The following is a 23,718-nucleotide window of genomic DNA, read 5'->3' on the forward strand; positions in this document are numbered from 1 at the left end:
AGCTTAGTCTTTCAAAAATTTTTTTTCCTTGGGTTGGGGGAAATTAATTAATTTTTTTTTCCAAACCAAAAAATTGAATTAAGGATTTTATTATAGATAATCCACACTTAAGATGGCTATCTATTTGATGTGATGAGGCTATTAACTCAATCCGTGTGACGGTGTAGCCTGCAGCTTCTTGCATGTTTCTATGCTGTTTGTCTTACAGCCTGTACTGGTTTATTACACAGTGTGCTGAGTTGTTTAGTCTATACCTTTCTTCTTTCCCCCACTCCTTTCTATAGTATGTACCATACCTGTGAATGTTTGGCGCAGACATGTGAATTTTGTGCAGTGTTTCATGTGTCCATTGAGAGTAACTCAGGGCACACATACATGGAATAATCATTAAGACATCTATTTTTCATAGCATATGCTTGACAAAAGGTGTAAGGGTCTCATTTTATACTTGTAAGCTTGTGATGAATGTCCTATGTATGTGTTTTTTTTTTTTTTTTGTTTTTTTTCCCAGCCAACCTTTTTTTTTTTTACAAAAAGAGGGTGGCACCTCCTATCTTTATTAGAAAACCCCTCACTTATGGCGGAGGAATACCGTGGTTCCAATCTTGAGACTTGGGGACAACAATCAAACCCCAAGACTCTGAAACTAACTTAACCAACTTATTCAAAACCAATAAACCAATGACCAGCAACCAAACAAATAAATAAGAACTAAACAACTATAAGTGGAAAACAAACAAAATTCCGGAAGATAGCACAAAGCATCACGAGCTCAAGGAAGGAAATCCCAACAAATCCAATTGAATCAATCCCCTGACTTGCTGTTGAAGATCATCTTGGCAACTATATGATTGAGATATACCAGATTCACCCTGCTTTGCAAAGAAATCCGCACTTTTATTCTCCTCTCTGTAAACATGTTCCACTTTGTACTGTATGCCTCTCAATGCTAGCACAAGCTCTTCCCACAATTCCCATAAGTTCCAAGCCGAACACTTCCCAAAATTTATCCACTGAACCAACAAAGCAAAGTCACATGCAATCTCCACTTGATCATATCCGAGATCTTTGCATAGATTAATCCCTATAATAATCGCCTTCAATTCAGTCATATTATTGGTTCCATAATCCAGTAATGAGGAAAAAACTGCTTTAAATAAACCTCTTTCATCTCTTATCACACCTTCACCACCACAATTACCTGGGTTACCTCTACAGTTTCCATCCACATTCAACTTAACCCAACCTATCCCAGGTTTACACCATCTGACTACATGTGGAAGATGAACCCTCACATTTTTTTACTTGAATATCCAAAGCACGAAGGACTGCAATATCATTGCAAGAAGCAGGTGCACATTTAGTTAAGTTGTCTGAAATGGATCTCAGCCAATATTTAATATCAAGCCACACATTTCTCACCGAATCATGAATTGATTTCATCCTGACTCTACATCGACAAGTCCAAAGTCTCCAAATGATGAGATTAGGCATGAGACCTACCAAAATGCCTAACTGTGAGGCCCGTCTTGCACAACTAAACCAGACATTAACTCTGACTTTCCATGTGTTCGTTGTCATATAACTAACACCCAACGCCACTGCTACTTGTCTCCATACCTCTTGAGCAAAAGATTCAGTGCAAAACACGTGGTCTAGAGGTTCAATCTTGGCATTTGAACAACAATCACACTGAGAGGCCATCTGAACACCTACTTCTTTAATACGAGTATCAACCGGAAGACAAGCGAACCAAAACTTCCACATACAAATTGACACCCTTTTTGGCAACATAGAATGCCAGATCCATTTTGCAACTAAGAATTCCTCTTTACGCTCCCTTATAATTTCCCAAGCACTTGCCGTGGTAGATTTCCCATCTGTTGAAGGTTCTCAAATTACTATGTCTGGACCCTCCTTGCAAGAAATAGCAGAGTTCATTACTTCCTCAGCCTGATCTTCACCCAACAGATTCACTAATAAATCAACATTCCACTCATCTCTATCCCAACAATCTCGTGTTCGTAGCTTATGGTTTCTGATTTTCTGAACCTTAGCACAAAGGGGACCGGAGGCTAACCATTGAGCAAACCAGAAAGAGGCCGACCCTTCTTTAATTTGAATACGAACATGCTCTAATACTTTAGGTATCACACGAACAATCGATCTCCAAAATCTAGTTCCTTTATCTGGTTTCATTTCTCTCAAGTGGTGTCTATTATACAAATACTTGGCTTTAAAGAATTGAGTCCACAAATTATCCATAGTTAACAATCTCCACACAAACTTCATATGCAATGATTTTTTTATTTCCTCAAAATCCCTAATACTCAAACCACCCTCACAAACAGGCTTACAAATATTAGACCAGGAACACCATTTCCTTTTCCTTTTATTATTTACTCCACTCCAAAAAAAATTCGATAACATAGAATTTATCTTTGTGAAGACAATATTAGGAATGTCCATTACCGCCAATTGATGAACTGCCATTGATGATAATACATGCTTAATTAAAATTAAGCGGCCCTCTTGAGATAAAAGCTTAAATTTTCAACCCGCTATCTTTTTCCTCAATTTAGCAACTAGGGGCTCTAAAATACGGGCCGTAAGTCGACCCGATACCAAAGGAACACCCAAGTATGTAGCAGGGAACCCTCCTTCCGCAAAGCCAATCGTCCTTAACAAGGATCTCTTCCGAGCATAAGCAATCTCTTTGACGAAAAAATACTTGACTTGTCTTTATTTATCATTTGACTAGACCAATCCTTATATTTCTTAAGAGTCTTAATAGGCATTCAAATGGAACTTCTCTTACCATTGGCAAAAATAAGAATGTCATCCACATAGAGAAGGTGAGGTACCAAAGGTGCCCTACGAGGATGATAGCTAGCCCCTATCTTATTCTCCATAAAATTTTTCTTTAAAAGCTGAGAAAGAGCTTCTTGTAAAATAATAAATAGATAAGGAGATAGAGGGTCTCCTTGGCGAAGCCCTCTAGAAGGTTTAAAGAAACCTTTATAAGTGCCATTCATCATAATGGAGAACCAAGGAGAGGAAACACATTCCGCCACTAAACCACAAAATCTCCATGAGAATCCAAAGCTTTTAAGAACCAAGTTTAAAAAATCCCAATCGACCCTATCATATGCCTTAGCCATGTCCACTTTGATCATTACATTTCCACCATTAGACTTCTTATGCAGAGAATGAACTATTTCTTGTGCCAATGAAATATTTTCAAATATACTTCTACCAGGAATGAAAGCTCCCTGTTCCGGATGAATCAATGCAGACAATGAACCTGTCATCGTTGCAACAATAATTTTTGAAAAAAATTTGTAGATAACACTACAAAAACTAATAGGCCTAAACTTGTCAAAACTCTGGGGATTCTGAACTTTTGGGGTTAGAACAATGTAAGATACATAATAAAATCTAGGAAGAGGATACCTAGGAAAAAAGTATCTAGCTGCATCAATCGCCTCTTCTTTTACAATATCCCAACAATCATGGAAAAAAGCCGAACCAAAACCATCCAGAATTGGGCTACTATTTCTCGGGATAGAAAGAATAGCATCCCTTACCTCCACCTCGGACGGTTCACGACAAAGAGCAATATTCTCCACTTCAGAAACCATAGGAGATATTATATCAACAAGGTTAGTTGTTTGACTGGGGCCTATAGCTATTATGAAAGTTCGAAAATACCTTACTGCACCCTCATGAACAGCCTCCATAGATTCCAACACTTCTCCATTCGGAAGTTTCAATGAATGAATCATAGTCTTCTTCCTCTTTTGGTTCACAAATGCATGAAATAACTTTGTATTGTTATCCCCCGCCTCCAACCACTTCTTTTTGGATAGCTGAGAAATACGAATCTCCTCCCTCTTTTCCCATGCTTCCAACTCGAGTTTAGTAAGGAAGAAATCTTCCTCCATTTTTGGCGAATACCCTTCCTGAAGCCGAGCCTCTAGAACCTCCATACTTTCCTCCAGTTTTTTAATGTTCTGATGCACATGTCCAAAAACCTGTTTGTTCCAGTTTCGGATTGCAACTTTCGTATGCTTCAATTTAGTAGCAAGTCTAACTAAACCTGTGCCATATGACTCTTCCTTCTAGGCTTCTTCCATACAAGACTTAAAAGACTGATGAGTGCTCCACATATTCTGATACCTGAAGGGAGAAGGACCATACCGATGCAAATTTCTATGAAATCGAATAATCAATGGGTTATGATCTGAAGTCCTCCTCTTTCCATACTCAAAATAAATATTTGGCAAATATTGGAGAAGATTCGAATTATAGAGGACCCTATCCAATTTTGCCCAACTCCGAGAATTTCCACTGTGACCATTACCCCAAGAGATGTTGCTGCTAGTACCAACCAAACCCATAAGACCACAGTTGTCCAAGCAAGTATTAAATTCCTCCATAACCGATAACGGCCTCGTATGATCACCGATACGTTCCAAATCTGAACGGATGATATTAATATCTCCCGCCACTAACCAAGGGAAATCATCCCTCTATACAAACTCCAAATCATTCCAAAGTTCCCAGCGATCTATTTGACGACATTTAGCATGAACAAACGAAGCCAAGATATTCTGGTCCACAGAACTAAAAATACCCGAAATAACTTGATCAGACATATGTTGTAACTCAAAGTGCACTTCCTCTTTCCAAAACATCCAAAGTTTACCCCCCAATGATGCATTCGCACAAAAATTCGGAAAATTGAGAAAGTCAGCCCATTGCGATATGACTTTCATCAGAAAATGGCTCTGAAAGAACCAAAATAGAAGGTGAAAATTTCCTCATTAACTTTTATAAACGGCTTTTAGACGTGCCTAAACCCTGCATGTTCCACTCTAGAATTGTATTAATCATAAATCAAGTTTCTTTGGACGAGTAATAATCCGTTGAGACTTCTTCTCACTTTGCCCATTAATATCCTTCAACTTAACAAGTGGAACATGTAAATCATCATCCGAACAAATGACCTTTTCCAATGGGAGTTTTTCTAAAGTATTTGTCTCCACCTCCCTATCTGATTCACAATTATGTGGGACATACCTGGGCATGATTGTACACTCTTGTTCCAAGATTTTTAAAACCATATTACTAGATGTCATCAACTGATCACGCACTACTATACCATCTTCCACTATCAGAATATCAGCGTCAGGAGCACCCAAGACTGGTTCAACAATCTCCTCCCTCTGCACAATCTCATATTGTTTTGTGTTCATATGCAAAATCTCCACTTTAGGCCTTGGATTTTTAGGAACAAACTCCCCCTCTTCCATCTCACTTTGCGGAACTGTCTCAACCACTGGCAAAATTTGTGATGTCGTTGCATCCTCTTGAACATGAGCCACCTCTAAAGGTTCTTCAACAATGCATGGATCTATCAATTCTCTCTGAACTTCCTTCCCTTTATCCAATTTCTTTACACGCCAAACTTCTTGTCGATTTTCTTGTCTAGCATTTTTGGTATCCTTACTTCTATCCCCAATTTTCTGTTTTCTTTCACCCCCTCGGCATGCCACCTTTGAATGCCCTTGTCTATGACATTTCTCACAATAAAATCCTTGCTTTTCGTACCTCCCTTCTTGACAAATTTTTTGATTTGCAGAAACAACAATCGGGAAAACATCCACCTGATTTGCCAATAAATCCACCTCCATGCATATTCTCGCACTCGTAGCCTTAGTTTGGTTAAGCGTAGCATTGTCAGTTCCCAGGTATCGACCAAACCTCGTGGCTAAAATTTGTAAACAATCAGGCCTGTACATGTGCATCAGAAGACCAGGGAGAAATAACCATTGAGGGGCCAAGGATGGTTCCTGCTTCAGATTGAAATCCTTTGTCCATTGAAAAAGACGAAACGAAAACCCAGCTAAAATCCTTCCTTCACAAGACCATCCATGAAGAAAATCTTTCTCATTCTTCATCTGAACTAGTACGTGAAAATCATCCATGAAACTAACAGAAGGGATTTCGAAAGGCCCCACTACTTTATGATATTCAAACGGATAACGTCAATGGATGGTCTAGAACGCAAAAATTTCAAAACCAACGCAAACCAGAAATCTTCCGCCACTTTGTTCATGTCAGCCTCAGAGAATATGAAACATCTCCATCTACATCAATAGGATATCTCGTGGCTAGTTTGAAAGAGGAAGACGACGGGTTAACAGCATGAGAACGTGATACTACATAGGCATACGACAAAGGTCTTGAACCACCTTTCGAAAGAGGCCCTACTGGTGGAGGAACCCCAGAGGGCCGGTAGGCGCCGCCATCGAAACCCTAGACTGTAGGCGTCTTACTTCAGCAAAATCTTAGATGGTTAAAGAGAGACATACCTGATTAAGGATGTTTCGAGTATCGGTAGAAAAATGGCTTGCTGAATTCAATGTCCCGGAGATCCGGCAGGCGGCGAGATGGGCGATCGTTTGTGGTTGCGGCTAGTGACTGTGCTCTCTGGTGAAACGTGCACGGCAGGAGGAGGCTGGAGATGTGGATGTGGGATGCGAGCGGGAGAGAGGCAGAGCTCGAAGTCCGTGTGGGTGTTGAACTTCCCCCTGGTCTGCAAATCCCCGAACGGCTCCCTCACGTTCCCGAACTTAGTGTCTTCTCGAGACCGTCGTTGCGAGAGCTTCTCCTCTGCAAATCCCGGAAACGGCACATACCGCCATCTGAGTCCCCTCTGCGAATCCCCGAACGGCACTGAGTTGCCGTTGTCGCAAGGGTTGGGGGTCCCACCGTCGTCTTCGTGAGAGCTAGTTCATGAAGATCGAGAGAGAGCAGTGTTCCCGGCCTTCCTAATAGTAGAAATATATGTTTCCCAGCCCACTCACATGATAAAAAGCAACAAAATATTTTGGCATAGTACACAGATAACGTAATTTTCCCACTAAACCAAAATCTAAAAATTTGCAGCCATAACCCTTTAAAGGACAGCTGGGTAGTTTCCTATCCCTCAGTGGTCCTATTCTTTTCCCTCCATGCCATCCAAAATGCTGCTACAGGGATTAGCATATTGTTTTTCCCTTTCTTCACTACCATATATACCCCTCTATGCCTACAGGCTACAACTCTTCCCTCAAATATATAGGCACCCTTGTATCCCAGCAATAAACAAAGCAAGATTCAGCAGCCAAGCGTTCCAATAACAATGTGACAACTGCTGAGAGCTTCAGCTACATATGTGCACGAAAAAAGCATCAGCCCACCACGATGAGATTCCCCTTTTTCGAAGACTATCTGCTGTCAAGATCCAGCTCAAGTTGCCCAATACTGGATCTTCGCCATGGTCCAATTGCTAGGGAGTTATGGTATCTCCTTTGGCAACCCCTCAACTTATGCTCATGTACAACATTTGCTCCACTGTTGGAAATGGCAGAGGACTATTCTGAATTAAACAAGATGTGGGCTACCATTCCCCTGGTTGTTTTTTGGTGTTTATGGTGAGAGAAATGGGAGACCTTTTGAGGAGGGTAGAGTTGAATGTACTGCATTTGAAGGATACATTGCTGCATACTATTTTTTGGCTGGAGTTATGGGAATTTTGCACCAGATCTCTATACTCAGGTTCTTTTTTTTTTTTTTTTCCCGTTAATGTTTTTTTGATAAATAGTTTTTTGTACATGGGAGGCACCGTTTGGTGTTTTTTAATGTCATTCACTTATTACTTATCTGGAAAAAAAGGGCAGCATAATACTGCTTGCCAAGTGAAATTTTTTAAAAAAGAAACTTGTTTTTGTTTTGTTTTTGTTTTTGTTTTTGTTTTATTTTATTTTATTTTTTTCTGATAACAAAGAAATTTATTAGTGAGAGAAAATGAGTACAGTAAAGGGGAAAAAAGAAGGAAAACAGTGAGGATAAGATTACCCTCCTGAAAGAACAGAAAAAAGACCAAACTTGAGAACCAGAGAACAAAGATTACAAATCAGCTCTTCTAGAGCAAAGCAACCCAGTGCCATCGTAAATCTGCCAGATGTAAGTGCCGAATGAAACCATTTTCCAAAACACACAGTGATGTGAGAAACAGCATCTATTCCAAAGCCAGTTAGGAGGAGCGTCCAACTTCTTAGAGGTTCTGGCATTTCTCTCCATCCACATACCCCTAAAGATAGGCAAAACTGAGCACTGTGACTAAACCTTTCTCTCCTTCCCCTTTCCAAACCCATTAAGCATCAAAATTACAAAACACTGCCAAGGAGCCAAGGAGTAGGGCTCACCAACTTTACCATCTTCCAACTTGCCTTCTTAGGAAAATTTGCTTGTTCCTCTACAGTATCTTCCCTTTCTATAACTATATGTAACACTTAACATTGAAACAGATGCCACTGCTAAGCTTCCGTCTAACTGAATTCTTCTTAAAGAACAACCTCCAAAATAATGAGCAAGTTGAAATTTTGTGGAGGTTTTTTCTCCCAAATCTTGGGCTCTCTTCACAAATGTTGCCTCTCTAGCCACTTCACCATTTGAGTGGTGTGCATAGGAAGTAATGCTAGTAACTGTGAGGGGCAGTAGAAGGGTTAGGGGTAAACCTAAAACAATCTGGAATGAGATAGTGAATAAGGATTTAAAAGCCTTGAATTTGTTGGACGAAATTGCCTATTTTCATGTAAGTTGACAGAAAAGATTTAAGTATCTGACCCCACCTACTGGGCTTAAGGCTTGGTTTGTTGTTGTCGTTGCTGTTGTTGCTTAGGAAGTAATCAAATCTCGGATTTTGTCCTTCAAAGAGAACCCCTTGCACCACTTTTCATATCTGAAGAAATGACCCATGTAAAACTGCTGGTGTATGAAGAGGCATCATCCTCTCCTAGTCCACTTCCATACCCCCATGCCATAGGGACATCTTCAACTCTTTTATTGTCCAACAATCATAGGCCAGTCCGTGTTCAGTGGCAACAGTGGCTGTCGTCTGGAGATGATTTTGCTTGGCGACAAACCCCCAAATCTACTTATGATAAAGGGCTTTTTTGAAGTGAAGATTCGATTTTAAACCCTTTTTGGATATAGATAATTGATTAACCTCCCTCATTATTCTTGCTGCTGGGCAAGGAATAGGAAATGGTGGCATAATAAATAGGAAGATTGATAAATTGCTGATTTATTCAAGCTTGTATTCTTCTATTCCTTTTCATTTTGCCTCTTTTCCCACCACAAAGTTGTGATCTCTTTTCTTACTCTCAAGAGGGATTTGTTTTCTTGGGATTTTTAGAAGGGATTTGAATGGTAGAGAGGTGGAGGAGCTGTCTTTACTCATTTTATTGGAGGGTTGCCATATCTCTGGTGGGAGTGACAGTAGAGTTTGATTCAAACTTTGGGATATTATTCTTGTAAATCTTTCTTTGCTCATTATACTAAGATTAATTTGATCTTTCCTCTCTATGGTGGTGTTTGGGAGGTTGAATTTCCTTCTGACATAAAGGCTTTTGTTTGACTGGTCCTTAGTAGAGTTTAGAGGGCGATTCTCATTTGTTTATTCATTGTTTTTTGCTTGGAATTTGTGGAACTCCCTTTTTTAGGTTATTTGGAGAATTATGGGCTTGTCCTAATTCAGTGGAAGATATGTTGACTATATCTTTTGCTAGTTTTGGGAAAGGTAAGGATGCTAAAATTGTGTGGAAATGTGCTCGTGGGAATGTCTTGTGGGGAATTTGGCTGGAAAAAAAATGCTAGAATTTTTACAGGGAAGAAATTATCTGTGGATTTTATTTAGGACTGGATTCAATACTTGTCTTCTCTTTGGGCTTATGGTGCAGGCTGTTTTAAGGGTTGCTGTTTTAAAGATGTTGTCAGAGAATGGAATGCTTTATTAAGATGTATTTTTTTTTTCTCTTTTGTTATTATATTTGAAGACTACTTGTTCTCCTTTTTTGTATCTTCTTCTTCTTCTTCTTCTTCTATTTTTCAATAAAGTTTTCCTTTTTTGTATCTTGTTCTTCTGTTTTTCAATAAAGCTTCTTTTTCTATCAAAAAAGAAAAAAAGAAAGAAAGAGAAAAGAACAAATATCCAAAGGTAGAGAGAGTGTGATTTCATTGAAAATTCATTTAAGTTGATGCAAAGGGGCGATGCATGTTACAGATATCAGGTATGTATTATCTATATGGTTTATAAGACATCAAAGAACAGTTGGCTGAGTGGTAACTCAGTTACTTTTGTTCGTGTTATCGAATTCTCCCATCCACAGTTTTTATACACAGCATATACATTTTTTGTGTAGGGTGCGAGTTGACCTACTACTGCCCCCTTTGGCTGCGTCAACCCATGTTCATTCTAAATCCAGATTTTAGGTGGTAACGGTATGAGCCTAGTTACCAGGGGCCGGACTCCTGGACTATTTGGGTTTAAAAACCATGATATAAGAGTCAAACAAATATTCAAAGGTAGAGAGGAGTTTGATTTCATTAAAAAATTATTTAAGTTGATGCCTAGTGGAATTGCATATTACGAATATGTATCATCTACATGGTAGATAAGACATCAAAGCACAGTTGGTTGAATGGTAACTGGATTGGCCCGGTGACCAATTCTGGTTGAACCTAGTTGACTGGTTGGTCGAGTTTGGGTTTTAAAGCCATGCTAAATTGCTTTTGTACACACACACACACACGTACATATATATATGTACGTACAATGTACGTATTTGTCAAATACTAAGTGCAAAATGGTCCGTAGAGAGGGGGGGGGGGGAGAAATTTATTTTATTTTTTTTCTGTCACTTTGCAATGCCTTGCTTGCTCTTCTTCTCTTCACAATTCTACCATTTCCTCTTTCTTTGTTACTATAGGAATTTAAAAAATATATATATTAAGAAGAGGAGAAGGAGCCACGAGGTCCTCAAACCCTGGTTTTTTTTTTTTTTGGGGGGGGGGGGGGGAGGAAGCAAAAATCAATCAAAGAAGAAACTAACAAAAGCTAAATGAGAGAGCCTCCTTTAAGGCCCTTTCCATCATAACTAATTGAATATTGCAAATTTTGCTAACTCACATTGACCTTTATCTTTTGTAAGGAAGCTTTTCCATGGGTTTTACATTTTTGAAGTAATTATATTAATGGGGAGAAAATTACGTCTTTTACTCTTTTATATCTTCTAGAAGTGATTCTAGGATTTGGACTTTGAATGGTTCTACATTGTTTCTTGAATTTCCTCAACGATGCATAAGGCCCTTCTGATGGGGATTAACATGCACCTCGAGTATCTTTCGTGGATATTGTGACACGTGGTCGACCACCTGAAGTCCACCATTGATGTGAACTTTATTTGCAGCAATTGAAGCTTCTCTTAGAAGCTAGCTTAGAAAGTGGATGATAGCTTGCAAGTCAATGAGTCATGGGTTTTCAAGAAGCATTTATTTCATTTTAAGTTCCTAGACTCCACTATCATATAATTATTCTAGTTCCTAGGCACCTATTTCCTTTGACAAACTATTTCCTAGGAACCTCATTACCTATGTTTTAAATGCTTTATTTTATTTTTATATTTTCTTTAATCTTTTAAGAAGCCATGTGCAAGTCATGTGCATGTAAGGCTATAAATATGCCATCACTTGTATTGTAAAAGGCATCTTGCATTATCAATTAAAAAAGAAGAAGCTTTTTCCTGAACTTGTGAATATTGTTCCTCTCCTTGTGAGTGAGTAGTTTGAGGCTACGTTCTGTCTCCTCGGAGATTGGGTGGTGAGAGATCACGACAACGTCAACATCAACACTACACACCCACATCTCTTTCATAGCTCACAGCCACAACCACCTCAAGCTTCATTCTTTTCTCAAGATTCCTAAGGATCAACAGCCTAGTTCGTGGTGCGATCAAGTACTCATGTGTCTTGGTGTTCGACATTCCAAACCTTTTGGTAAGCTCGTTTCAATTCCTTGTTTGTGACCATCTAAAACAGCCCCTAAAAGTACCTTGTAAGCCTTGAAACTCTACCCAAAGCCTTGATTGAAAAACCTTGTTCATTCTCTTTGAATCTTCCTAGATTTTTAACATGAACATGCTTGCTAGTACCATGCTCAGGGATATTTGATTTGTACGGTAGGACTTGTGATCTAAGACTTCTAAGAGAATATCTTTAAAGTGAACTAGATTACTTGAATGAAATGAACAAGTTGAACAACAAAGGGCTTTGAACCAAATCATATATGTTTTCAAAATCTCAACAACTTGTGATCATTAGAATATGTTTGTGATGTTCATTCTTGGTTAATTCAATTCTTCTCATAGATTGTGATATTGTGTGTGTGTGTGTTACAAAGAGGGTCAACCGTTGGACAAGGGCTACTTAGAACTGTCCTACATCACCTTCTAGATGGGCTCCTTCTCCATGAAGAATTATAGTCGCCATCAGTTTCAAATTGCAAACAACTAGACATGGTGTTAGGAGAGAGGTTTGTGGGAAGAATATTTCTAAAATCTAAATTCTACATTCACTTTTATTGAGTCTGTAACTGAAAGGGTGAAAAAAAATATGGTCCCAGTTAGATTTCCATTAAAATTAGGCCATATTCTGTTGAAATGATGTCCGTGCTGTTGTACCTCCAGATTATTCTTTTCATCATCTTTTCTTCTTTTTAATTCTGAAGAGTTGATGATTTAGGATGATAATTTAATTAGCTTAATTGTTTTATATTTTAAGTTCTGCATACCAAGCAATTACATTTTTTGTGGGCTAAAATTAGTTGTTTTTTTTTTGGGGGCAAATTCTTATAGTTATTCTTTTATTACAGGATATTGATTGCATGCCTTCAAATCCATTAGAAAATATGCCAGAAACTCTGAGGCACAGTGTTGATAAAATCTCTATAAGCTCTAAAGAGCCTAGTGTGAATGGGCAATCAAATATTGGAGGGTCCATGATATTTAGTCCAAGTGAACATCCAGAGATTGCAAATGGCTATTCTTATTTGTCCTCATCAAATCATTCGATGAATTCTTCCTTAAAGCAGGCAAAAGTGAGTATGCCTACACACTACAGACTTCAGTTGGAAATATTTTTTGTTCTTCTAACCTGGTAAAGCTCACTTTATTGCAACTATGGATACGAGAACAAGAACAGGGCGATATATTGGATTTTGGGCTAATGCAGTTTGGGTATAAAATATTGCTGGGCATAGCTTTTATGGGATTTCAGTATTATCTAGTCATTTCTTTCAATTTAAGTAATGAGAGTACTACGCGATAGTTTTATCATATTTACTTTAATTTTTATCTATTATTGACAAATCATTGCATCTTCATGGTCGTAAATTTTACAGTTAAATCTGATGGTCAAATCTGTGCCAATGTTAAGTTCTTTTTGAGCACTATAAAAACACTGCAATGAGCTAAACTACCTTTTAACACCTACCTGTCTGTATGTTAGCACTGTGGAAGCAGATTGGCTGGTAATCACCTCTGATAATGTAGAATAACAATCTCTAGTGAGGTGTAGCTGTGTTGTGTATTTAGTGTAGTAGATTTAAGGAGTAGTGGTATCATGATTGATGTCCTGAAACTTAACATTAAATATTTCAACAGGGAGATACAATCCAAGCCATTTCACAAGCTAAAGTGGCAGCTGTTGGCACTGCTAATACACAACAAGCAGCGTATAACCAGTCCTCTAAAACAACTCATGTCCAAGCTAGGGAAGCTGATGTACGAGCGCTTTCTGAGCTGACCCGTGCTCTTGATAAGAAGGTCATACATTCATATAACCATCATAGTTTGTAAAGTTCATTGGAATGATGCTTAGATAATTGTCATGGAAATGTGCATCCATCTTAGAGGTTTTGATATGTTAATCTTTTTTTAATAAAATATTACATCTGACAATCCTCTTTATAGGTTTTTTCTCCTACTTATTTTCTGGGTTGGGCCTTTCTTTCACATGTTTGATCCATGACATTCCTTCCTGTGAAAATTTTGTTTTCTTTTAATATACCTTTTTGTGAACTGTACCCTGGCATTGTGCTAGTTATATCACTATTTCCACGATATTTAGGCGCCTTTATGGAGTAATAATCAGGGGCATCTCTTGTACCATGGTAACGGTCTCAGGCTGTAATTGAGCATACACAGGCTTGAATCTTGAAAGTCGCCTCTCTATGACGGAAGGATAGGATCATATTAAGCCCACCTGTTCTAGGACCTTCTTTGGCAGAAGCAGAACTGACTGTGTAGTGGCCTTGACTATGAGTTGTTTTTTAATCCTTATTTTATGCTAGATCTTAGAAAGTCTTTGATGTAGGACAAGAAGCAAGACCATGGGAACCTTTTTTGGAGAATAATTCAGAAGAATTGGGTTAGGGGATTGTTGGGTTTGGTTAATAGTTAATTGTGTGTTTTTTTAATTAGTGTTGGATTATGTGTTTTGAAAGGCTTGTTTGTAATATTTTTGTGTGTTTTGAGGGGTATGCTTGTGGTTTCATGTTATTTTAGTGGTATATATGTAATTTCATGTGTTATAATTTTCATTATAAATAGTCTGTGAAAGCCATGTAGGATTAGTTTCTGATGGATTTGAATTGAGAAGTTTAGATTTGAGTCCTCCTTGCATCTCGCTTCCCTCTTCTTCTTTTTCTTCTTCCCTTCTCTCCTGCATTGCTGCAGATCCTTGATGCTTTCCTGCATCATTTGGTATTGAAGCCCAACTACAACTATTAACTGAACAATTACCCTCGAACCATTAACTAAACTGAAGTTTCGGTTCACTAGTGAATGCAAACCAAAATGAATCATTTAAAACGGTTAACTGAAATTCAGTCAACCAGTGTTTAGATCAATATCCAATGGTTAACCGAATTGAACCGTTAAAGTATAATTTAAAATTTTAAAGTCACTAAAGATAATATTTTTTTCTTCCATAATAATCAACATGTAAATTAAAAATATTTAAAATAAAAATTTAAGCATGAATATTAGATCAATACAACTTTTAAATTTAAATTATTAAACTTTTATATGATATTATATACATATGTATTTTATTGTATATTTTTGTAGTATATCGGTTAAGTTAATTGTGGTTATTGAATGAGCCAAACTGAAACCGAACCAATAATCGAAAAAATTAAAAATTTTGAATCGAAACCTAACTGAAATACTTGTTAATCGATTTTTTGGTTTGGTTTTTAGTTTTTCTTGCCCACCCCTATTCTTATGTTCCTCTCCCCCTTCTTTTCTCCTCTTCTAATTTTCTCCGAAAATTCTCTCTAATTTCTGAATTCCAGTTGCTGCCCTACATAAAAATCAATGAAAATTGCAAAAGCAGAGAAGCATTGTTCATCTGTGACTTCCTCAAAAATTCGTGTTGTGTCCTTACTTTTTTGAACATCCCTTTCCTAGATGATTTTTCCAAGACTTTCAACTATCAGAGACAAAACCCCATACCCTGAAATTTCATCACTGCCCAGTCATCAGTGAAGCCCCATCTGCCAGCCAAACATCTCCCAGCCACAGCCCTTTGAAATCCCCATCTTCCTGTGCTTTTCTCATGACACCACCACCATTTATCTCCCCACTGCCTGATCTATCTATTGCTTCAAATTTCATTGTTGGAAAGTCGCTGCGAGCGAATCGCCCCTCACGCACCAGTAATGCACGTGAGAGTGACATGTGTGAGAAAAGTTTCCAAAATATCTTGCAATTGCTGGAATCAACGAGAAATTGCCCCAACCATGGTATTTTGGGTTTCTTCCATGATATTTTAATCTGCAACATGATATTTTGAGTGTGGACCTAATATTTTGCAAGGTAGCGTAATTATTTGATATGAAAAGTACAAAATTGCCCAACATTAAAATCAGGTTTTATTATTGTTGTTTCTGAATATTCAAAGTGCATTTGTTTCATTTCAGCACAATGTTTAAGTTCCAAGGTGAATTGAAGATAGTTCTTGAAAATTGAGTCAGTTTGTGATTTTTCATAAATAGATTGAGGATTGTTAACAAATTGTAAAAGGGCTTTTTGTGATATATAGTTGCAGAATACATATGTATAAATCCAGCAGTATGGTGACAAATTATTGGTAAAAAGGAATGCCATTTGTCAAACTTTGGGCACAATTTCAAGCTTTTTCACAACTTTCTCAAGTGGAGAATATGTTTGCGAAATCAGCATTTTGAATGTGGTTCTATAAATGGGGTCAACCGAATGCAACTTCATCAAAAAATTCACCTAGAGCCTTACGAGGGATCTTGGGTTGATAATTCTATTTTACATGTTTGTGAAAGATTTTTGGTTCCTATCCACATGGGTGATTATTTTGATAATGTCTGATGTGATATCATACCCATGAATATTGACCATGTACACTTTCATTCTCCTTGGATGATTTGGGTGACACTAGGATATGAGAACACATGTCTTCCACTACATATTGGTAAGAAGATCATTTTGAAGCTTGCTTTACCAACCAACCAAGACAGAGTTTGCCTGAGTGACTCAACTTGAAGACACAAGTAAGGAAATACATGTGTTTGAAGAAATCCAAAATCTTTCAAACATTCATATTGTTAAGTTTGTCACTCCTGATGTGTTCATTGATGCCAAATCTCAATTCAAGTCTATGGTCCTCTCAATGGAATGTGGTTTTTTGTATCACTGAAGCACTGGCTTTCAAGGAGTCCAAGCCTGCTTCTTCCTTTTGATCCTCGAACGTTTTAAAATTCAAGACCGAATTTTTTCTAATTGGGGGGGATTTTATGTAGGATAAGAAGCAAGACCATGGGAAGATCCTTGTTGGAGAATAATTTAAAAAAATTGAGCTGAGTGATTGTTGGATTTAGTTAATAATTAATTATGTGTTTAGTTTAATTAGTATGTATTATGTCATTCATATATGATTAAAAAAGAAGGGTGATGACTTCTGAATATTTATGAACAATAAATAATGTGATTTCCAATTATTTTGAAGTGAGAATATCTGCTGTTACGTTATGCATATCCAATTGATATTTCTATAAACTACCCGTGGAACCATACTTGGACTCTTGATAAAAAAGTAGCTAATATGGTTTGTGTTAATTTTCAGGAAGAATTATTGATGGAGCTTAGGCATGCAAATAATGATGTATTGGAAAACCGAAACAATGGAGACAGTTGTTTAAAAGATTCAGAACCTTTTAAGAAGCATTACGCCACGGTACTTGTACAGCTAAAGGAAGCCAGTGAACAGGCATGTGGCTTCCATGAACTCATTTTAAGATTACATCCTTGCTCTTCAATTTGTCTTTCTTTAGTCTTAGCTCGTGGAACCTTTTGATTTGTTTCTTTCACAGGTTTCGTCTGCTATTCTTCGTTTAAGGCAACGTAATACTTACCCTGTTAACTCCCTGCCTCCTTGGTTGAAGCAACCAGCCACTTCAAATGGCCCTGGGGGGGCCCCAACTTCTGTTGACAATTTGCCATTTAGTTCCCAAGAAGCTGGATCTAATGTAGTTGAAATTTTCAAAGGATCTAGATCAAAAGCAAATTCAATGGTGGAAGCTGCTATTCAGGTATAGAAGCACCTTTCATCACAAATCTCTTTTGAATGCAAGCTTGAAATTTTCTTATGATGAAGGATTCTAGATATGATGTAAGTAGCTGTAATTTTTGATGTTCTGTATGCCCTTTTTTTGTTGTTTTCTTTTGGTTCATTAGGAGGCTTACTTGGCTTGACTACACAGTGACCTGTAGTGCATCCCTGTTCATAAATTCTCACTCCATATTCAGTTTGAACCTGAGTCCTCTAACATGAATTTCTCATGATCATAAAACCCTTTAGGTGTTCCCCTATTTTTGACACCATATGCTGTTGGGTTTTGTCTTGGAACTGCATTTCATTTGTCTTGTGTGAATATTGTATTCTTTCAATTAACAAGCTATCATCTCTGAGCCTTGACCCAGAAAAGTGAATCAAGATCCAATCATCATTTATTCAGTACTTGAACCCAAATTGTAGGACATATTACCGGGGTTGTAGAGCTTGTAGGGTTCCCTTTTTCTTTTTTCTTTTTTTTTTTTAAAATTTTTTGTTCCTTTGTGCATTTCTGAATGTAATCCTCAAATATGGTTCTCTGCTCATTGCATGACCAATCAGCTAAGATGTGCAGTTAAGATGATTGAGTTTTTTTGACTTTACAATCATTTCAGGCAATTTCTGCAATAAAGGAAGGGGAAGATGCTTTTGCAAGGATAGGTGAAGCTTTAAATTCTCTAAGTAAACGACAGATTACATCTGATTCTGGGGTATCAGTGGTGAGGTCTCCAGATCCAGTTAATGGCAGTTTACCTCATCACAACCAGTCGACTTCTTGCGCGTCGGAGTCCCTACCAACTAGTCATGTATCTGGCCTGCAGTTGGATAATAACACTGACAAAAATGAAGTACAAGTCCCTTCAGAGCTCATTACTTCATGTGTAGCAACCTTGCTTATGATACAAGTACGTCATGCAATTTCAATACAAAAAGCATGCTACCTTTTTTGGCCTCAATACCCTATATTGCTGGTATTTTCTAAATTGGCATTCGATTTTGTTTTGTATATTATTTTCAGCAGCATATTTAGGGTCCAATGCTGGCTTCATTGTGCCTGGTTTCTGGGTTTGCAATGCTTGCCCAGGCTGAACTTGTCATAAACAACCAATCAACTAATGTTGACTGCCGATGAAGAAACAAAATGCTGTTAAAAGTATGCTTGAGATGCCACTGGGCACAAGGTGCTCTCAAGCTCCAAAACCTGGGCCTCAGGTCGTCCTAGATAAGGCAAATTCCTATGTTTAGAAGTAATTGATATATATAGAAAATATAGGGAAAATTATTTGTTAGTTTTATTTTCTTTCCGTTTCCCAAACAATATCCTTGATACAAACGGACCTTATGTGTCCTTGTTCGAGGCCAAATTATCCTCACATATGTATGTATATGGAGGATATGCAGTGTAAATCCGAATGTATATATCAACATTGCGGAGACAGACTGATGTCAGGGCCAGTTAGGTGGATTGGCTCTAAAATGTTATTGATAATGTGGTGCACCTCAAGACTAGGCGCAGAGTTTCACAACCCAACTTTAGGCTTGGACTTGAAGATCTTGATCAATATGAGAATGTTTTATGTTTCAATATTGTAAGACACATTTTGTAGGGCAAAACTGTGGTCCAATGGGTCAAATCAGACAATTCCTCACCAGAATTAGGCGGAGATTGTTACATTTGATGTTAGAGCTACCCTTGGGGTACTGCTACTCCCTCATCAGAGATCAGTTGGGAAAGCTTGTCTCATTCCCACATTCTGCATGTGCTATGGAGGCCTTGCCCATAAGTTTAACCTTGTGAGGCATCTTTTATGTGACAAAACCATGAGGTTCAAATGGGCCAAAATGGTCAATAATTTACTAGAGTTAGGTCGAGACTTGCACCAGGCATTGGGCATAAAAAAGGCATGCCTAAGTAAATGTCATTTTATTCTTGCTTTTGTCCCTGTAAATCAAAATGCTAACAAATATTATTATTAAAAAGATTCATAAGGTCTTGGTCCAAAATTGCTCAATATAGAGGGGACTGGACAAACTGGGGACTAGTTTAACTCTTTAACTGACTTGTTTAACTCTATGAACTTATACTAGATATGTATAAACCATTGAATTCATAGAAATTAAAAGAAATTACTTTTATTTCCACAAACATAATTAAATTCTATATCAATAATGTATTTCCATTTATTATTATGCATTGACTTATTTGGTTGTGTCCCATTGGAGGGTGAAGTAGAGGTCCGTTGTACCATTTGTAATATTCATGAAAATTTGTTTAATAGATGCGTGCCTCATCTTCCTTGACTGTGGATTCTTCATGTAATTTAATAAAGCTTTTTCCCAAGCATTTGATCAGGAGCTCACTCATGGGATGCTCCTGATTGTAGCTAGAAAGCGGGCACTGTATTTATGGGATTGGATAATCTTCTAAATAATTGTGGTTGTTAGCTTAGCTCACTTAAACTGGGACCAAAGTCTTTTTTCTTAAAGCAACTCATGAATGTTTCTACAAATTAGCGTGGCTTCATGTACTCAGATATTGCTTCTTTGAAAAATGCAGACGTGTACTGAGCGACAGTATCCACCAGCTGATGTCGCCCAGATACTGGATTCTGCTGTTAGTAGCTTGCATCCTTCTTGTCCTCAGAATCTTCCAATTTACAGAGAGATACAGATGTGCATGGGAAGAATTAAGACACAGATATTAGCTCTTATACCAACATAACACGCTGATGCTGCCTATAATTCTACCCTGTAAATATGAAGCTGAGCTCGCTGTTCTTTTCCCTTAACCAGTTTTCCCTCTGTATCTCTTGTTTGTGTTTCTTCTATTTATAACTGGAACCACCTATTCGGTTCCGATTGTAGCCCGAAAAAAATGTTGTTTGTGTAAAATTTTGGTCACTTTTTTTTTTTTTTTTGCCCCCATTTGATGCCACTAAAATGTGTTGGCAGCTTGTTCTTCTGTCAATAATCTGTGGATTGCTTTTTAATCAGTAATAAAATAGCTGATTTCTGCAGAAGGCCTCAATTGTTGTGATATTTTTCTGTTCAGTACATATTTTTCTTTGTGACGGAGCATTTGCAATGGAAGGATTGATCTGTTTAGTCACATTGGATGAAATCAATGGAATGTATTTGTTTTATGTTTTGAGAGTTTGTGCTTTTTTTATTTTATTTTTTGGATCAGTAAATGATAAATTATATTGATTAAATGAATATGTACAGAAACTTTGGGCATACTCGAGAGGAAGGAAGCAAAAACTTCCACCAACAAAATCTACACTATTACATCAAATCTGGTCATTCCCAGGGCAATAAGCCATCAAAACTAACCGAAAATATACCATATACCAAAATTCAATTACTGCAAGAATTAAAATACCTTGGAACTCAAGCCATCACTAGATAGAAAGCAAGAAAAATGATGGATATCCAATCTAGGAGGAATCAAGTGCAGCACCCTCCAATTAGCAAAGTTGTAAGACGATGAGCAGCAAGGAATCAAAGATCAGCCCTCAAGCTTGAAAAGGATTATCAACTTGGTTAGTACAAGAACGAAGACCAAGACCAAGATGAAGGCAAGCACAACTTGAACCACCTCCAAAAGAAAGCCATGATGAAAACCGAATACCAAGTAGCCACTTGGATGCTCAAACCACCACCAGCACAAACCATAACAGAGGTTCAATCCGCCTTTCATAGAGAATCATAACAAGAAACCATGATGGAGAAACCTCCAATCATAAAATCTGCATCATTCTATCTCCAGTAAATGTACCAAAAGAAAACCAATCAAAAGCCAAGATATGCCATCAGAGAGAACTTTAATAGGATATCTCAAGAAATCAAGAAACTCCAACCACCTCAGAAAAGTTCGAAAACCCATTGAGAGATTAGAAGGAGAAAAAGAAAAAGAAATGAAAATGGGAGGGTAGAAAGGGGGAAATCGGGAAACACATTACTTCAAGAATCTCCAGCCTCAGAATAGACTGGAAACCCATTGAGAGGAAAGAAAGAAGGGAGAGAAATTTTTTTTATTTTTTTTTTATTTTTATTTTACTAAATTAAATACATGAAGATAACAAAAAACGAACAAAGTTATCTCCAGATGAGCTAACAACCAACTGTAGATCAGAATCCAATCCAGAAGAGAAGAAGACCCTTCAACCAAGAATCCAAGAGCAGCACCTCACACAGAATTAGACCCCAACATTGCATCTTACTATCTAACCCTCACAACCCACAACAGAAGTCTAGCAGCTCTATGCATATCTGAAAGCTATATCAGATCCCATTGCTTCACTAACACACTCCACAAGTTAAAACTCAGGTTTGAATTAGGAAACACCAGCAACCATACACCTCAGGTCACAGTTTGAAGTCCAAAGCACACTGCACCAGCATAAAAAAAGAACAGATGTGTAGGTATAGAGAATCAACCCTGAATTTTAATAAATTCAATATCAAGATAAAACCCTATTCCAACCACCACAGGAACTCAACATGCAACAAGAATCACTAACAGATCACAGAAGGTCCAGCAGCCCAATGCAAGGTCTGAAAACACTAACAGATCACAATTTTCCAACACACTGAAATTAAATAATTTGCTGTCAATCAAAACAACCCTCACTGTACACTTACAACATTCAAGCATCCAAACCTTCAAATTGAGCCGCCAGTAATGGATCACACCAGATACATCTTCCAGCACTACCAGATTAAGTCTGCAGCCCACAAATACCAAACCTGCAGGAAACTGAGGAGAGGCTGCATTTCATAACATAGCAACCACCACCCTCATCAACTCCAGTCTCCTAAAGTTCTCCCATAGAGCCCAAGACACCTTAGTTCAAGTCTTAGACCACAATCAGTAGTCCAATGCACACTACAACAGCATCAAGAGGATAGTACAGTTCAGACATGCAGGTACAATGTAAGAACCCGAACTGTGATATATGGATTAATTATGTAAAAAGGGGTAAATTGGTAAATTGTGCAAAGTTCGTCGATGAGGCCATAATTCGTTGACGAAGTCCATTCTGTTCTCGACGACGAAATTCAAAGGCTCGTCAACGAGGAGAAGCCGAGAGATTTTTGGGAAACCAGGAATCTCAGGCTCGTCGACGAGGTCACCGTTTCATCGACGAGGCGTCTTCAGTGGCTCGTCGATGAAGGCGCCACTTCGTCGACGAGGGCGGCTGAGTCAAGGGCTATAAATATCACTTTCCTTTGCTTAATCACTAAGTTATCTCAATAATATCCTCGCCCTCTCTCTTTAGAACTTGAAAAACTCTCTCTCTCTCTCTCTCTCTAGGTTTCTTCTCCGTTCGTCACTTGATTCGTAAATCCAACGTTACCGCGTAGATCAGGGGAGGATTCTTTACGTTTTTAGCAGATCAAAATCTCGTTTTGAGTAGTTTCGGGTTTCAGGCCAAAATCGAGGTAAGACTCTGTTTTCTTTTATGATTCAAAATATGGGTAGTAGTTTGAGTTCTAAGCATATATTGTACTGTGGTTTATAGGTTTTGGAGTCTCGATTCGTAGTTTTGGGGACCATAGAGTTCGTAATTAGAATTCGGGTTAAGGTAAGGGGATTCAGTTTATATCGGCTCTTTTTTTGAAATTGGGATCGGCAAGCTTGTAGGCTACGATCGTATGTACATTTTGACTACTTATTTGGAAAAATCTATCAAGTAAAATACGGGATTTTTGGGTTATGGTTTTTGGGAAATTTGGGGATTTTAGGTATCATCTCTGCTTTGTTTGGAAAAACGTCTTTTTTGTTTAAACTGTATTATTGAGATGACTGTTATCCATATTTATATAAAATTGTATGCTTGAATTAGAAAATGATGTGATTTGTCGTAAACCAAATAAGTGTGGAATGTATGGTTGTATGTGATTGTTCTAGGTATTTTGTAAAAGAGCTATGTGGTGGCTAATTGTCGTACGCTGATGAGTATAGGAACGTGAGTTCCAAAATAATTCCAGGTTTTGTGAAATCAGCTATGTGGCAGCTAAATACCGTACGCTGCGCCATGTACCGATTCATTACCGTGGGCAAGAGTGTTCGACTCTATATCCAAGGGTGTGAAATATCATCAGTGTGTTTTGGCTGGTCACCGAGGGGTGTGAGCTACACCGTATTTGGCAACGTAATCTCTGCGAGGCTCCGGTCTT

At 38.0% G+C, this 23,718-nt stretch overlaps 1 protein-coding gene across 4 annotated transcripts in view; it reads left to right on the plus strand.

Moving 5' to 3' along the window:
• Positions 1-20,555, plus strand: part of LOC131154191 (protein ALWAYS EARLY 2-like) — a 95,812-nt gene extending 75,257 nt beyond the window's left edge. For 2 of the 4 annotated variants that reach the window (XM_058106781.1, XM_058106782.1), the window contains exons 15-20: positions 12,761-12,985; positions 13,551-13,712; positions 17,047-17,190; positions 17,294-17,512; positions 18,150-18,440; positions 20,093-20,555. In XM_058106781.1, the coding sequence (XP_057962764.1) occupies positions 12,761-12,985; positions 13,551-13,712; positions 17,047-17,190; positions 17,294-17,512; positions 18,150-18,440; positions 20,093-20,257 (1,206 nt within the window). In that variant the 3' untranslated portion in view covers positions 20,258-20,555. The remainder of the gene's footprint in view (positions 1-12,760; positions 12,986-13,550; positions 13,713-17,046; positions 17,191-17,293; positions 17,513-18,149; positions 18,441-20,092) is intronic. The other 2 variants (XM_058106783.1, XM_058106784.1) reach the window with 1 other exon arrangement.
• Positions 20,556-23,718: the final 3,163 nt, after the last annotated feature.

Source organism: Malania oleifera, chromosome 4, assembly GCF_029873635.1.
Source record: "Malania oleifera isolate guangnan ecotype guangnan chromosome 4, ASM2987363v1, whole genome shotgun sequence".
Taxonomy (NCBI): Eukaryota; Viridiplantae; Streptophyta; class Magnoliopsida; order Santalales; family Ximeniaceae; genus Malania; species Malania oleifera.